At 38.5% G+C, this 17,680-nt stretch overlaps 1 protein-coding gene across 1 annotated transcript in view; it reads left to right on the forward strand.

The window, feature by feature from the left end:
* The first annotated feature begins 652 nt into the window (after window positions 1–652).
* rngtt (RNA guanylyltransferase and 5'-phosphatase) overlaps window positions 653–17,680 on the forward strand; it is a 92,227-nt gene continuing 75,199 nt past the window's right edge. Inside the window, exons 1-8 of the mRNA XM_067571633.1 lie at window positions 653–1,067; window positions 2,928–3,037; window positions 3,135–3,238; window positions 3,347–3,435; window positions 7,621–7,696; window positions 10,422–10,671; window positions 13,652–13,761; window positions 15,568–15,669. Coding sequence (XP_067427734.1) covers window positions 1,004–1,067; window positions 2,928–3,037; window positions 3,135–3,238; window positions 3,347–3,435; window positions 7,621–7,696; window positions 10,422–10,671; window positions 13,652–13,761; window positions 15,568–15,669 — 905 coding nt within the window. The 5' untranslated portion in view covers window positions 653–1,003. The remainder of the gene's footprint in view (window positions 1,068–2,927; window positions 3,038–3,134; window positions 3,239–3,346; window positions 3,436–7,620; window positions 7,697–10,421; window positions 10,672–13,651; window positions 13,762–15,567; window positions 15,670–17,680) is intronic.

The raw sequence follows: 17,680 nt of genomic DNA on the forward strand, positions 1-17,680 counted from the left end.
CAAAAGAACACATACATTGGACAGAGGAACATTGTAAAAAAGTGTTATGGACAGACAAATCTAAATTTAAGGTGTTTTGATCACAAAGAAGAACATTTGTGAGAAACATAACAAATGAAAAGATACAGGAGGAGTGCTTGATGCCATCTGTCAAGCATGGTGGGGGAAATGTGATGGTCTAGGGGTGCTTTAGTGATGGTAAAGTGGGAGACATGTACAGGGTAAAAGGGATCTTGAATAAGGAAGGCTATCACTCCATTTTGCAATGCCATGCCATACCCTGTGGACAGCACAGTTTGACGGTATGGTATGTAAGAAGTGCCAATCAAGCCAATCCAACTTGTGGGAGGTGCTCCAGGAAGCATGGGGTGAAATTTCTTCAGATTACCTACACACACACACACACACACACACACACACACACACACACATATATATATAGTTATATATAAGTTATATGGCATTTTTAAAAGACAGTGTGTTTTAAAACCCATAAATAAATGTTCTGCGATCATGTGTCCAAACGGATTTTGTAGTTTGGTGTCCTTTCTCGTATGTACCTGCAGGTGACAGTATTACGCAGGATGCCGTCTAAACTACAGACATTAACAACCAGAAGAAGAAGGCTAGCTAGTTTAGCCCCAGCTAGCTAGCTCGTTTTGCGACTGCTACGTTAATGACGTTATGCTAGCTACTTGCTAACAATCTGGACGTACGGAAAGCTGACCAAAATATAACTTCATATCTGAGATGCTGTTCTGCTGTGAGTCATAACAACATATGTTTCGTGTAGATGTCTGCCGGCCCGTCAGGAGGTTGATCGGGCTCAAACTTAGTGGATGATTGTCCTGAATTAGTATCCAGAGGGCCTTGAGTCCGCGGTGCTCGAGTGAGCGACAGCCAGGGATTACCGCGACCTCACCGGGTGACCATCCAGCCACACGGGTAGCGAGGTTTTAACTATTACCAGTGATTCACTGCACCGAAACCTCTCCCCCTGAACATGTCACACACCGGACCCCCTCCTCGATGGCGGAATTGCCCTAGAAGAGGACAACCTGTGGCCGGTGAGAGAAAGAAAACACAACGATAGATTAACAAGCTTCATTCACGCTGCTAATGCTACTAGCTACGTAGTGGGAGTCTTGTGTTTATCGCACAGCATGCTGGCAGTAGTGGAAACGTTATGACCCGCTTTTTAATTTGCTAAACGTTCTGATATAACAAGCAGTACGTAGCTATTTTGGGTCATTTTCAGTCACACATAAATGCCAGGTTAGCATCACAACACTGTCAAGTTAACGAGCAGTGTAGTCCTAATTAATATTATTTTATTTAAAGAAGTGATGGTTGGTGTGAAATTGACTTCCGATTTGACTAGATGTTACTAACGAACTATAGGAGCTCAAACGTTTTAAAGAGTGTGTACGTTTTTTAGTTGTAGCGAGGCCAACTTAATTTGCCAGTTTTCTGAATGAAGTTTGTAATGGTTCGCGCTTGTTTAGCTAACGTGGCACCTGTGGCTAACGCTCTGTCAACATTCAACTCTCTGTAGACATGCGTGTTTTCCCCTCGCTAATAATTCTAATTTAATTATTTGTGGGCTGTGTTTCGTTCATTTATTTCCCATTTTTAGAAAATATATTTGAAAACAGTCACGGGGTTGGGCTGGCTCCGTTGTCGATCACGTGTCAAAACAAACCGAAGCGATAGCGTGGTTGTGCTTCACTTTAAGATGCTATGCAGTGTGGTGGTCGTTATCCATGAAAGGACAGGTTCATAATTTTTCAAGTCTGTCTTAAAACAACAGTCAGGAGCCCAAATGAACATTGAAATTGTTTTTTCTTGCTGTAATCATTCCTCCTGCCCATACTGATCATTAGAATATCCTTCATAATGCACATACAATGTAAGTGATGGGGCCAAAATCCACAGTCCTCCTTCTGTGCAAAAAACGCATTTAAAAGTTTATCTGAAGCTAATATGACGCTTCAGCATCCAATTTAGTCAAATCAAGTAGATATCTTTCAATGTTAGTCTTTTTTGTGCCAAAGTCCCTCTTTCTGTTATTCCACCACAGCTCAACAGGGAAACACTGTCTGAGGAAACACAAAGAGGGAATTTGATGCTAAAAAGACTGTAAATGTGGCAGATATCCACTTCATGTGACTAACTCAGACTTCACATCAACTTTTAAATGCATTTTTGCACGAAATGACCGATTTTGTCCCCCATCACTTTAGTTGAAAGCACATTTTAAGGTGATCTTTTAACAGACAGTATGAACAGGAGGAATGATTACAGTAAGGAAAACCTCTTTCAGTGTTCATATAGGCGCCTGACAGTTGTTTTAAGACACACTTGAAAAATTGTGAAACTCTCCTTTAAAGCATTACTTGCTTGCCAGGCCCATCTCCACACCAGGTTTGCTTTGTATCAGTGCGGTCAGATATTGAATTTCAAATCACAGCTGGAGGTGGTGGCACTTTAAAATGTTACAGTGACATATAGTAGTAGTCAGCGCACATGGATGGGTCCAGATTAATTAACTGACTGATTTCTATATGCCAACAATTCAATTTGTGTCTCTTTTACGCTTTATTTAACACCTCCACAGCATGTACTTTCTCCTTGGTTCTCACTTAGCTGATGCACTGTTTTTTAAAACCATGGACAAGCCTGATTTGATAAGGGATTCATCAAAATATTTAGATTTGATTTGGTATGACAAAGTGTGATTAATGGGATGATTTATGACACAGTTTCTCAGTGATATATCACACCATGTATTGCAGGAATAAAGTAATTAAACTAACAATCAGCAGGAAATGAACCCATTTATCAGTCGTCTTGCTTGGATCCTCCTTCAAGCGTAGATGTTTTGATACTTGAACATCATTGATTCATTATGTGTAATTGTCCTCTAGGTAAATTCCTGCCAATGAAAACAATGTTGGGTCCCAGATATGATGACCAAGTTGCAGAGGAGAACAGATTTCACCCGAGCATGCTGTCAAACTACTTAAAAAGTCTAAAAGTAAGTACCCTCATGAAGACTGAAATACTGTGCCGATTGAGTGATATATTGACATTGAAAAATCCATGACATGAAATATCATTTTGTCTTCCTCCAGGTGAAAATGGGTTTGCTTGTGGATTTGACGAACACGACTCGCTTTTATGACCGCAACGACATTGAAAAAGACGGCATAAAATATTTGAAGCTTCAGTGTAAAGGGTATGAGTAATTTTACTGTCCTGAGCTAAACAAATTGTCCTCATTCAGTTTTCTTGTAGTTCATTCAGTGGTAACATACCAAGACTAATGTCATTCTCTTTGTTTTAGACATGGAGAATGCCCATCAAAAGAGACGACTGGGATGTTTATCAGGTTCTGTGAACACTTTATAGAGAAGAATCCTACAGAATTAATAGGTAAGGAGCACTTGGCTTAAAAGTTAGATTCAATCGATAACAGATTATGTGTTTGACTTATTGCAGATCATTTGTTTTTTCATTTTGCTTCATTTCAGTTCCCCCTTTTTCACTGATTCAATAGTCAGAAATACTTATATGACTGTGAGCCTGTTTTAAAATCATGTATCATGTGGAATTTACAGAGATATGAGAAGCAGTAGGATCAAAACTATTGTTACTTTTAATGTGTTCTATGATTTCGTATCTTAAGTACAGTACAGTACAGGAAACAATCCCACCATTGCACTATTTTATCAAAGAATTAGACCCGTCTATGAAAACGTATACTGGGCCAGATGATTAGTTTCAGAGAATTTTTCCCATAAAAGCGTGAGCAAGCTGTCGGATACTAAAGTATAATATTTCTGACTTTAATCTTTCTTTAAAAAATAGATTTAGAAGCAGAGATCTAGTAATATTTAGTGAAGTAGTAGAGAATAATAGATTTTAAACATTTTTCCCTTGGATGGCCAAAGTTGTTCAGTGAAAGAAAATGATTGGATCAGTGTGCCATACAGTATAATGTCAGTAGTTAAGCTTTTGGAACAATGGTACCCTGTCTGTCTGTCTGTCTGTGTGTGTTTTTAAGAAAGATGACATGACCTCTCCTCACAGAAGATCTATTAAAAGTAGAGTTTCAAGAAGTGTAAAAACAGATGTTGCTCAGACTGTTTGGAAAAGCTTTTCCCAAGCAGTATCTAATTTTGATTTTGTTAATGTCAGTGTTTTTCCAGCCTACAGTTTTGACTCCTTAAACACTGAAGCTTCTATTTATTCCTCTCAGTATGATGCATCTGCTTCATTTCTAAGTACATAAAACTGTCTCTCTCATTTTGCAATAGACTGATGTTAAACTGCCCTGAGGCGTGTTGAGCTTCTCTGAGGGTTTTCTTACTGTGTGACCCTCACATTCCTTTATGTGCTTGCTTACTCTGTAGTTCACAGTGAGCATATTATTTGAAGATATTATGTCCCAGGAGTAATTTTGATGTGACGGTAATTGTGTAGTTGTGCAGTTTCTGGCAGCTATTTTTAAAATGTTGGTCAGCTTGTCCCTTGCAAAATATTTTACCGGAGGCTTAATAACTTCTGACACAGAACAGGCAGGCGGGACAGCAGAGGAGGGTCATCTATCAGGGCAGTATTATGCCTGTTGGCCATACTCATGTTTTTATATCATTTACTTGTTCAAAATAAGTGCTTTTATTGGTCATTTGTTGGCATTATTCCTGTGATAGTTTAAATGGGCTGTAAAGTCTTCTTAAAGTCTTCTTTAAAATAACTTAATTTCTCTTTTTATTCTCTTTTGTTCCACACGTTGCACCCAGATTTAATTAAACCTTGACCTAATGTTATTCTGTCTTTACTTCAGTAATACATCATAAATGTTGTGTATTTAATCAAAATATAAATTCATATAGCCTCTATCATTTTGTAGTTTGTGCGTAACATATTTTTAAACTTACTTGGGTATCGAGGTGTAATTTAAACTATATTTGAGTGTCAGAGTTCATTCTTGTCTTTGGGAAATCTCTGAAAAAAGCTTGTAAGTTGACCTTGACCTAATATTTTTGTGTCAAAGCTACATTTACGTCTGGTCATAAAGTGCAGGACTAGACCAGCCTATTAGTAGCGTTACCCGACGTGTCCAACAGAGAGCAGACTTTCTCTAAAAATGGACAGGTCCAAAAGCCAGTGAGGTTTCATGTTTTATTTGAAAACACACACACACACTCTTCTTTTCAGTAGGCATCTTTCATATTCACACAGTTACACTCTTCACAGCTTTTCAGAACAACCAATCACAGAATAGTTCCATATAGCAGCTGGAGGCTCGATGTCCTCCTCAAGGTTTGCGGGTTTGGTATCATAGTGAAAGACGGGGAGGGTATTTCCACATTTCCATATTTGCATGGCTCTCAACGTCCTTTTGAAAAAGCAGCATCTATAGCGTGCAGGTCGTTATTTTGTTGGTTTTATAAATGTGTAGGTTATATAAGTGTGTAGGCGTTTTACATGAGAAACAACACTCATCTCCCGGTGAACAAATTGATCTTTAGTTGAAAAGACATCTAGGCGTCAAGGCTAAAAGCTGACTAAATACGTTTGTTTTAAAAGTGAAAAGTGTGTAGATGTTGTCTCAACTGTGTTATATTAATCACATGGAAATACTGGAGTAATGGGTGCAGGTTACGTAACTTAATATATCAGTCTGTGTTTACTTTCATTCTGCATTGCTGACACATAAAATAAAAATAATTTGGGCCATAAACATTGTTAGGCTGATTGCTCAATGTTGACACTCTACTGTGTGTGTGTGTGTGTGTGTGTGTAAATAGTTTCCATTCGAGCTGTAACTACCAATTATTTTCATTCCATATCAATTCATTATTATGTTAATTTTCTCTATTAATCAATTGGGCGTTTGGTCCAGAAATGTCAGAAAATGGTGAAAAATGTCAAGCCTTAGATGCAACCTAAAATGTCTTGTTTTGTCCCATCCAACAGTCCACAACCCAAACATAGTCAGTTAACTATTATAGAGAACTAAAGAAATCAAATAATATTCACATTTGAGGAGCAGGAATAAGAGAATTTTTTCTTGAACGATTAATCAACTAATTGTTGCAGCTCTAGTTTCCATCACAGCTGGGAGATGTATCTCAAAAGTGAACCATCCCACGTATTCAACTCCGACTGTGACCTTAATTGACAATGTTTATGGAATATTAATGATTTTGGGAAAACATGATTATTTTTGTTTTTGAGATAATTGTGGCAGTGTCAGATATATGTTGTGTATACAAATTAGTTGTTTATTTATGTAGTTTTTTGGATAATCGCTCTAATACGACCTCATTCAAGGTTTTGGGGTGTTTTTTTTCTACTTATTTTTTTAGCAGCTTCCCGTCATTTCCTTTTCAGTTCAAAATAATGGTTAGGAATAATATTTTACCGCCTAAAGGCATCCTGGGAGACGTTACCAAACACACATTGATATTGAAGTTGCACTTTCACAGCAGTGACAGCAGGGTGCTCTCTTACACTTCACTCTAGCATCTTATAATCCTGCTCAGATCTGCTCTTACCTACTAACTGCTGCTTGTCTCTTAAATCAAATTTGCTCGAACATCAGAGCAGAATGTGTGAATGTCATCTCAGCAATGTCCTGTCTTCTGCCAGCTGGTGATTAGGCTTTGTTGTCTCTGTGTTACTCATGTCCAAATTAGACAGTTGGACTGGTAAATGTGATCCCCCATCTTCTGACGTTCATTTCATCTTCATTAGTGCTTGACGTTGCCAGGCGAACTTTCAATACCGGGGAAATATGAGAGTCAGAAGGTTTTGTTTTGTGCAGTTTGAACCCTGCTGTGTACCTGCCGAAGAACGCTTGTTCGTGACAAGGTTGCTTGCTGTGTTACAGAATTAGTTGGACATTGTTGTATTTTTATAGATGAACATTTTTGCTCTTGATTGAAATGGTGAACAAATATGACTGAACTCATCAGGGGGCTACTTGTGCCTTCAAGAAAGCTTTTTTTTTTCTCCCCTGAAATTCAATTTCAGCTTAACAGACAAGTCCAATTCACTTCAAAACAAAGCCTACAATTTCTCTCTGTTTTTTGTTTGCTCCTGTGCCCTTTTCATCCTCTTTTTTTTCCCCCTCTCCCTGAATGTTTCATCTGTCTCTGATTCTCTTCTGTGTGTACTGGTGTCAGACTGATATTTGATGTGGGTGTTTAAAGGCAGGATCGCCCTCTGACGAGAGAGGGATCAGCCTGTGAGTCTTTTGAGTGTGTGTGTGATTTGATGCCCCTGCTCAAAACATGGACTCAGCCTCAGTACATCTCAAAGAACACTGATGTTACTGATATGAGATGGGAACACATTGGGATAAGATTGTGCCAAACCACAGGGCTATTGACATAATGACGCCTCTCACATTATGCTACATAAAATTGATTGCGTGAAGGCGTCGAGCAGATATAGGGCGGAAGATGGATTGGTGTGATGTGTTGGCTTTAAGCATATTCTCCTAGTGCGCTTCTAAAATTGGTAAATGCCTTTTTAATATGAATGTAAATTTAAAGTGAGACTCTGAGTTTTTTGATTTCTGTGCTGCCTCTTTCTTTTCTCCCGAAGGTGTTCACTGCACGCATGGCTTCAATCGGACAGGCTTTCTGATATGTGCATACCTGGTGGAGAAGATGGACTGGAGGTAAGGTCTGACCCCCTTCGATCACTCAAACTGCTGGGGGTGCAGTTTCGTTCCACAGTGTTTGAGTAGACGTCTTGCATGACAACACCAACCATATGCGTCATTACTCTGGTTTAAAAAAAAAAACATCCCTGTCCTGTCGGCCTGTTTTTAGCTGATAATCTTTGTCTTCTCATGATAGTTTCTGTTTGTTTGATGGCACGAGAAGTTGCGCTGTCAGTACTAATCAACACAGGCTAAACAAAGAAGCTGGCTAGTTAGCAGTGACTTAGCTCATCACCCCACGACAGAGATGTTTAAATAATTTACAACTGTTGAGCAGAGGGGGATGAGGATGTGTCTTTAGTCAGAGGTGGAGCAGCAGTCTGAGGGAGCAAAATCCCTGGAAGCCGCTGTAGACATGTAGGCTGGATAAAACCATCCCACCGCCCACCACTTCCTGTGTAATGAATATTCTTGGGGCATTAAATTCATCCTGTATCATGTATTGCAAGATATTTCCATTCCCCCTTAGGAAACCTTTGTCTATGTCTCATTTCATAGTTCTGGCCAATCCGAGCTTTACTATAGTGCAGAATTTTAAAGACCTTGGTGTTTATCTTGACACTCACCTCACTTTTGAAGAGCATATCCAGAGACTAATAAAAGACTTGGAAAAGAAAATGTATGTTCGCAATCAGATCAGGCCATATCTCACGCTTTCTGTTTCTAGAACATATTTTCATGCCGTCATACTTTGAAAAATGTCCTAATGTCTCCCAATTTGGTCTCGTACTACCTCAGAACTTACTGAACCAACAGCTAGATTCTACAATAGAGCTTATAAAATCCATCTAAAACTTTCTCCTTGAACACATCATTGTGTTGTACATTCGCAATCTAAATTATTAAATTTTCATAATTATACAGTACTTAGTAGTATTAATTTGTACTATCAACTATATTATCACCATCTCCCATCTTCGCTTTGTTCTATTTTGCCAAGACATAACTCCATAAGACTTGGAAGAATAACCAGAGCTATTACAAATGAACCCAATACCTGCTTTTAATAACAACTATGGTTTAAAAGATAATTTTTCTGTATATTTGGTACAAAATCTCACATCACATCAGACATTCTCCCTCTTTTTTACAATTTAAACATTTACAGATATTTCCTTCTTCTGAATCAAAATTGTAACTACTTATGTCTCAATAATCTACCTTATTGTTCCCTCGGAATTTATATTTTTACTGCTTTTGTCCTTACTGTGGGTGAACAGGAAACCTGCTGGAAAACCGATTCTAAACTGAGTCAGTCCCACAGCTGCTAATGGTTCTACATTGCTCTGCTGTTTTTTCCTGCTAAAAATAGAATAATGAAATGAAAAAATATGACTATCAAATGGTTCACACGGGTATTTTTTTTGTTTGTTTATACAGTATATGGCTAGTCATGACTCATGAGTTATGATTAGGTCTGCAGCTAGCGATTATTTTCATTATTGATTAATTTGCTGGTTAGTTAATTAGTTGATTGTTTGATCCATAAAGTGTCAGAAAACAGTGAAAAATGCCCATCCATTCCTAGAGTCTGAGGTAATGTCTTCAAATTACTTGTCTTGTGTGACCAACAGTCCAAAATCTTTAAGTCCAACTGAAATTAAATGGCTTTTTGTCTATCACAGCATACTGTACATATGTGCTCTGTAAATCACTTGTCCTGTGTTCTCAAAGACAAAATCATAAACCAAAATGGAGAAATTTCTATTTTAAATTCTTTGATTTCATCATTGTGCCCCCTAGCTTTACATTATTTTTATTAACTGCAGTTCCATCATCCACTTTCATAGCTGGAGTCTTTCTTTCAATACAGCAAATCAAATCATGCATAAAGCGATAACGAGGTGTTCTATCATAGGCAGAACAGACGGTCACACTGAGCCTGACAGCATCCTGCTACACAACACAAGAGCCACAGACTCTGAACAACAACCCACATGAGCTTTCCTGCCAAAGTCTCCTTCTTATCTAACTTACAAACACGAACATGTCTTATCCTGCACTTTAGCTTAGTTGAATGAGCCACAAAACAAACATTGGGGAAACGTCCACTGCTAACTGATGTTAGCGGTGCAGGCTAGATAGCTAATTATCTGCTCAGCTGCAGCACGTCACTTCAGGCCAGTTGGATGCTGGTTTGTTCATTCTCTTCAAAATCCCTGTTAACAACACACTGTCTGTCCATGACTCGTAGCTACAGCAGTTTGTTTATTCTGTTCCGTACGGTGTAGCACTGTTAGCCCGCCGGCTAATGTCAATCAAACCTCCAACACGCCCGACCAGCCGGCTGAGATAGAAAGCTTCACTCTAAAAATACAAAACTATTAACAATACATTTAAGAGACATGTTGACATTATTTTTGACTGCAAAGAGAGATGATTAAATGTAATTTCAGTTGGACTTTTCAACTTATTCAATTTACCATAATGTAAGCCAATGAGTATCAATATATTTGCTGGTTAATTTTGGTGACTGATACTTACAGCTCAAGTTACGACAGTGATAAACCAATTAAATGAGAAATTGAGTAAATCACAAATACACCTATATAATGCATAAATATGACCCCCTTATATGAAGTTTTAGTCAACATAAAAGTTAAAAGTTTGGTCATCATAACAGTATAAAAAATAACCCTTTGTAAAAGACGCCCTCCATGTGTTTTCTGGCTCTTATCAGCGTTGAGGCAGCTGTGGCTGCTTTCGGCCAGGCCCGTGCCCCTGGGATCTACAAGGGAGACTACCTCAAAGAGCTTTTCCGTCGCTATGGTGATGAGGAGGACGCACCCGCTGCCCCCGCGCTGCCTGAGTGGTGCTTCGACGACGATGACGGGGACGTGGACGACGACGGTAACGCAGTTGGCCAGGAGTCGGGGCCCAGCTCCTCTGGGTCAGCGCCTGGCAAACGAAAGAAAGAGAAGCTAAAACTGGTAAGACTCGTGGAGAGCTCCAGGAAATGGACTGTTAAGTAGAAAATCTCTTGGTCCCTCTCTGCATGACATGGATCTCAAGCAGAGTGATGTAGAGTCTATAGCGAGGCCTCCCTTCCAAGCGATGAGAGTCTTCAATTATATGTACAAATTCAGAGAGATATGCCACTTTCCATCTTCTCAGCTGCTGGGAAAGGTATAATTTTGATTAAATAAAAGCTGTCTCCCTGTCTTCATGTAAAGCTTTAATCAGTGCAGTTTGGTGAAATTAGAAGCGTTGAATCATCTCAAGTTGCATGTAATTAGGTTTGCTCCTGTCTACATTAAGCCAGTGCTCTCATCCAGTAAAAGAAGCCTAAATTCAAATGGTCTCACCAACATTACAAGCAGTTAGTGTAGAGGCAACAGAAAGGCAAAAACAGCAGAGGTCAGACAGTAGAAAACAAATAAAGAAATGGATCTGATAGTGCGACACGTGTACTAATTACAGTCACATCCAAATACAAGCTTGTGATATTTATTTATTAGTGTCAGTGCACAGAGTTTACTGAAAACCTGAATCAAGGCAAATCTAATTGTTCATAATGTGATGCAGCAGACAGGTGGAGAGGGAAGAAGCCAGAGGAGAGAGCAGCAGACTGCATTACTTCACTGCCATTAAGGAGTACCGTCTCTTGGTTGAGTGGCCTGCTCCAGAGTCAGACTGGTAGGCGGTCAATTGGCTGTTATGAGAAGAAACGTCATAAAATGTGCTTAGATGAAACACTTTTTTTTGAGTTTTGACATGAAAAGTATAATCACTGCTTAGCCACTTTGGATAGCACACATACTGAGGCTTAGTTTATGTTGTGATCCCTGGAACAAAGAGAAAAAGTTGACCCATCATTCATCCTCCATCCTCAGCGAGGGAGATGCAGTCAAAGGAATCAGATTCCTGTCTCTCATGGACTTGTGTGCACTCTGCTTTAATATGGTCAAACCATTAAAATATATAGCTCAATATGACCATCCATCAGCTGAGATTGCACAGTGCCCCCAGTTAGGGTAATTTAATATTATTATGTATAAACATTCAGCAGAATCATATTGTAGTGATGTGATCTTATCGTGTTGTCATTCCACAAATGTATGTTATCAATTTGTTCATGAAATGTCAAAACATAGAGTAACAACCTAACAAGGGTTAGGATTATGGGGTTAGGAGTTAGAAAACATAGTGAGATGGTTTCTCAGAGCCCAAGATCTTCAAATGTTTCGTTTTGTTTGACCAACAGTCCGAAACACAAATATATTCAATTTTCTATCATACGTGACAAAGAAAAATGGAAACCAGTAAATGTTGGTTAATTGAAAAAATGACTTAAACTTTACTAGTATATACTGTTCAGGTCAAATTTGAGCCATTCTTTGAACCATTCTTTTAGCTTGAAATTTTATGACTTTTCCTAAAGTGACCCAGAATATACAAAATACTGGAAAAAGGGAAACACTTATTATTCATAGAAGATGTTCCGGGGTTGGATTTAAACCCGTATTATTAATTACAAAATTCAAGAATCACCATTCAAAAATGTTTTTTCACATTTTTCACGCTCAATAACATTAATTGAAATCATTATAGCTGTCATATCCTCCTGTTTTAGATAACATGGGACCATAATATAGTGTGAATGTTTTTTCTCCATAAATAGTGTAACCTGTAGAATACAGTCTCTCTGCTCTCTGAAAGCTTAATTAATGATCAATCACTCATTTTTAATGACTGATTTTTGGTTCAGAACTTTGGTATACAGACTAATTATGATGGGATCCTGTGAAGAGTAAAAACATGAAGAGTATGCAATGGCTGAATAAGATTTCATTAAATTGAGTAATTATTCAACCAGCTAATTGTTCCAGCTCTAATCAAAACTAATGATTTGGTGTAAGATGTAATCACAACTAACAAAACTAGTCATTGAAATCTGATGTAATGCATAACAGTAGAAAACAGTCCATTGCTATGTCTACATGTCTACATGTTCCACCATGATATGTATTGATTTTGGAAAATATTATAATTAATATCATAAGGATTTCAATCATATTTCCTCACCCTTGTTCTCAGTCCATTTTATTATCCTAGGCTTTCAAATTTAACCAGTTGTTGATTAATAGAGTATGCACCTTGTGTTTTAAAGACTGAGACACACACTTTTAGATGGTATTAGTGTGGCTGTTTGGTGCTACCAAAGTTCAAATGACACTGTTCTCACCCCTTCAAGCAAACAAGGTAAACTGGTGTAAATGAGTCAATATGTGAACAAGCAGTAGCCCCAAAGTCATTTACACCTAAACCCCCGCTAGACTGAAAGATGGAGAATGAAATTCATAAGACCATTATTGGGCTTTCCTTCCCACCGCCACCATTCATACTCAAAACATATGCACTAATGGTTCTTTGGGTGACACATATTATCATACATTATCTGTTTCTGTTCTAATTGGCATATATTATCATATTATACTCATTCCTAAGACTCATCTGGTGATAATGAGAGGGAAAATGTCATGTCAGAAGATAAATAAGTACGATTAGGAAATGCAGGGAACGAGCAAGAATTCTCTTTTGAAAAAAGTGAGTGCTACAGATGTCGTCTCTGTGGCGCAAGATATGAGCTGATTCCTGTAGAAACAGGGGGACAGGAGGTTAAGATAGCGAGGAGACAGTAAAGTCCAGTTTCTTGGTAGTTGAAGCAGAGGAGCAGGTTTTATGAAGTGGAAATGGCTTTTAAAGTGCAGAGGTCAAAAGGAAAGCTGGATTCATGATATTCCAACCCATTGTCTATGCACACGGTGACCCAAAAAAGCAAAGAAGCAGCTGTTTTGGAAAAGTTTCAACTGTATGGAGAAGTTTGGGGTTTTTTTGTATGTGTAGGAGGGTATGAGTGTTTGTTCATTTTCCAACCTTCTGTTTTCTTTCTGTATTTTTTCCTCCTAGGGTGCCGTATTCCTTGAAGGCATCTCGGTGAAAGGTGTCACACAGATCACCACACAGCCCAAGCTAGGCGAGGTCCAGAGAATGTGTCAGCAGATGGCCGAGTGGGAAAAGTAAGAACCCCCCCTTTGCCCTCCTCGTATCCCTTTGGGAAACTGCGTGTGCACACATATGTGGGTGTACTGTGCCGTGTTGTGAGTGACTCATTTGTCTTAAATCACCTTTTTTTTTTTTTTTTTAGATCTTGACACTTTCAGACAGGCGAGAGAGTCAGAAATAGATTTTTTTTTTTTTCATGAGAAATGCTGCTGCAGCTTTTTTAATGACATTGCAGAGAGTCCACTCTACTGTCGTGTCCAGTGACACAGCAGAAGAAACAGTCCACACTGCTTCTTCTACCACCTGCTGTTTCCACTGTTACTGTTCAGTTGTTATACCCGTGTGTGTGCTTGTATCTAATAATATAACATGGTCCAAATGTAGTTATGAGTGTAGTATTTGCTCTGGATGTCTGTATGTGTTTAGAACAGGAATTAGCTGTTGTGCCCCACTTTGTGGTACCTTGTGCATTCCTTTAAGGTCCATGCCATCCAATGTCTCCCACGCATGTTTACCTCCTACCACAAAACAAACATACTGTCGAAGAGGTGTTTTAATGAGCTCATCCTTCATTATGTGTACCTTTATGATTGCCAGTAAGGATGCCCACTGATGCAGAGGCGTTGATTTTATTTTTCGGGCCCATATGTATAAAACTTTTTTAATGGTCTTAAGAATGGTCCTAAACTTTAGCTTGAATAAGGAAGTAACGTTTAGTAAAGTCCAAGCGTGATTCATAGGTACAGTGACTCCTAAGAGCCATAATTTTAATATCACATAGCAACATTCAAGGGACTTATATTATGATGCAGGGCAGGGCAATATGGGCCAAAAAACAATCTCTCTTTTTCCAAGCTGGGGGTCAATTCACATTTTTTTTTCTCCTACAAAAAGGCTAGAAAATGAAAACAAAATAATAAAATAGTAAAATAATATTTTTAGGACTTAGCCTAAACTGTAAGACAGTTGAGCAAGAATAGTAAGACTTGCACAGCTGATTACCATGCTGATGAAAGCTATCACTGCCTGATAAATCCCTGTGTTTAATTCAACATACTGCTCAACCTAATATGATCTTTTCATGTTATCATTCTGAATTTGTTCAATGAAAAGTAAAAAAAACTAAGAAATAAAGCCCATCACAATTCTCAGAGCCCAAGAGGACATCTTAAGATATCTTGTTTTGTCCAATCAACAGTCCTCAACCCAAAGATAATCAATTTGATATCTTATTGATATAATAAATATAGAAAAGCAACAAATCTTTACATATGCAAAGCTGTAATCAGCAATTTTTTGGCAATTTTGCTTAAAAAATGATTGAAACAATTAATTAATTATCAAATATAACAAATACATTGTCAAAGAGGTGTTTTATGAGCTCATCCATTCAGTGTCTCATACATGGAACCAGCCAGTATTCTCCAGAGGTCATATATGAGGGCTGCAGTCATTACAGCTTATTACACACCTTGTCATAATTACCCATCATTCATGCATGAAGACAGCTTATTTATTTCCCTCAACAGTTATGCTGACAATGTCAATAAATTATATTTGGGATAGTGTTCATAAAAATCTGATATTAGTTTCAGAAGAATATAGTAACCATTTTATGTGATAGTCATCTTTTATCCATGGGATTTCTTTGAATTGTGATGCACTTCAAGGCAACATTTTACTCTGAACTGTTTACTACCTATTGGCCCTGGTGTGCATGCATTGATGAGGGTTGGGCATTTATTGGATTACCATTGGAGGTCATAGTTGTGGGGGTCACTGATCAAATGTCATTCATTGTCTGTTCATTTTTGTTGCAGATCTGGCTTTCCTGGTGCGCAGCCTGTATCCATGGATAGACAAAACCTTCGTTTCCTGGAGCAGAATCCATACAAAGTCAGCTGGAAAGCTGATGGCACACGGTGGGTCTATTGTTCATGGATCTTCTTTACAATAAGTGACTAGTTGTCCACGTATGTCAATACAGGTATCGCTCTTTGTGTCTCTGTCTGGAGTGATTGGCTTCTCTTCCCATTCACTAGGCTCCCGTGACAGTCAATACAAGGAGCTGTATGCGTCAGAGGTGTTAATTTACCTTCCTGGCTTGTTAGTGAAGATAAAGAGAAATACTAACATGACTTCTGTGTCTTGTTAGGGTTTAATTACTGTAACTTCATATAGCTAATCAACCTGAATGGTCATTGTACAGATTTGGAGATGTGGACATTATAATTGTAAATCGTCTTCACTGATGTAGCCACAGGCTGAACAGGCCGACTGCGTCCAATCTTCCCCATGTAGGCTAAGATATGCAGCAAGGCTATTTTTCTTTCCTGTCACATATCTGAGTGAATTTGTTGTTTTCTCTCGTTTTAGGCCTCTGTTGCCAGAAGCTAGTGCAGAGGGGAAAGGGATTTTCAGTATTCTAGTAGTCTGCTATAAAGCACTGTCTCTCCTGTTGGTGTGCTGGTGAATATTTAATGACTGCAGTCAATTTCAGAATTTTACATATCAGTGCTTTAATTTCCTGTAAGAGCGAGACCAGCAGAGTACAGATTTGGCACCTGACCAAGATTCTACTTACGTGTGTAATAGACTGCTGTCATCTGCAAATACTTGAAAGTGCTGTTAAAAAGTTTTGCTCTTCAATTGGTATAGAGAGTATAACTGAGCTCATCCTCCCCTGCCCCAAGCACCTTCCTTCCTCTTTCACCCTATTTTCCCTCTAGCTACTCTAAGAGTAGTGATTCCTAATATCTTAAATCATGGTAAACGGAGAGATGCAGAGAGAGACACAATGTGCAAGGTATGAGTCATCACTGAACCGTAGGATATATCCTACGCTGAGAATATGATGAACATGGGCACTGTAGTTCATTTTGAGTCAATGCACCGTTCATTCACTAGTGTATCAAATATGTACTAAAAATGGGCTCCGTGAGATGCATTATTTACTCCTGTTTGTGTAGCGTTTGATAAAAAAGTACAGTTAGTTTAAAAAATGATGTATTCTTTTTTTCTTTTTTTTTAAATCAAGGACAATGGCTTGCTGTCTTTGTAGAGCCTAAATGAGCACTGGCTGTGTTTATAGGCCATCTGTGTCACAACTAGTCCCACCCATCAGAATAATTTAGAGTGCCGTCTCACTAGAACATATTGTGCTTGAGTCTAATTGAAGGAGACTAATTATCTGAAGTGTAACTCAATCAGTGTTGTGTGTGTGTGTGTGTGCTGTATTAAAAAAGTGAGGGACTTTTGCACCTGATACAGTCAGTGATTTCATACAGTACCTTCGCTTCCTTGGACCCTGACGCTCTCTCTCTTGAAAACTCCACAGTTGCCAGCGGATTTGAATTAAACATCAAAACATTTTTCATTATCATACACCATGTTAGTTCCACCCTAACACATGCAACCTTTTCCTGCCAGTCACTGTACCACTGAAATTACTTTTCGAACAACTGGGGAACCATGTGAGAGTGGAAGCATTTGAGTTGTTGTAATTCAGTTGTTGATAGAACTGCAACAAATCAAACAAACATCGAGTAAGGAGTAACCACTATAGAAATTTTTCTAGAAGTGTAATACAAGGCTGTGCCCTATCTTTTCATAAAGAAATATGTTCCCCAACTCCTGATAGAATATCTGCAAGTTCTTGCAAGTTTGCTGATGCTCCGCTACATAAAGTTTGTGTGTGTGTGCAACCTCAGAAACTCAACCTCTGCATATTTACTGTACATGGCAAAGGTTTGATTTCTCTCTTTTCTTTGATTCTCTTTGTTTCTCCTTTATCAGTATGGTGCCAGTCCTCCTGTTGGTGTGTCTGCTGCTTCGTTGTATGTCTTAACTGACAGCAGTGTTTTTTTCATTATAATTCTTTCAATACTTTGGGAAATTGATATGCAAGCTATACAGTATTCAGGAATTTGCAGA

The sequence above is a fragment of the Thunnus thynnus genome, chromosome 18 (genome assembly GCF_963924715.1).
Source record: "Thunnus thynnus chromosome 18, fThuThy2.1, whole genome shotgun sequence".
Lineage (NCBI taxonomy): Eukaryota > Metazoa > Chordata > Actinopteri > Scombriformes > Scombridae > Thunnus > Thunnus thynnus.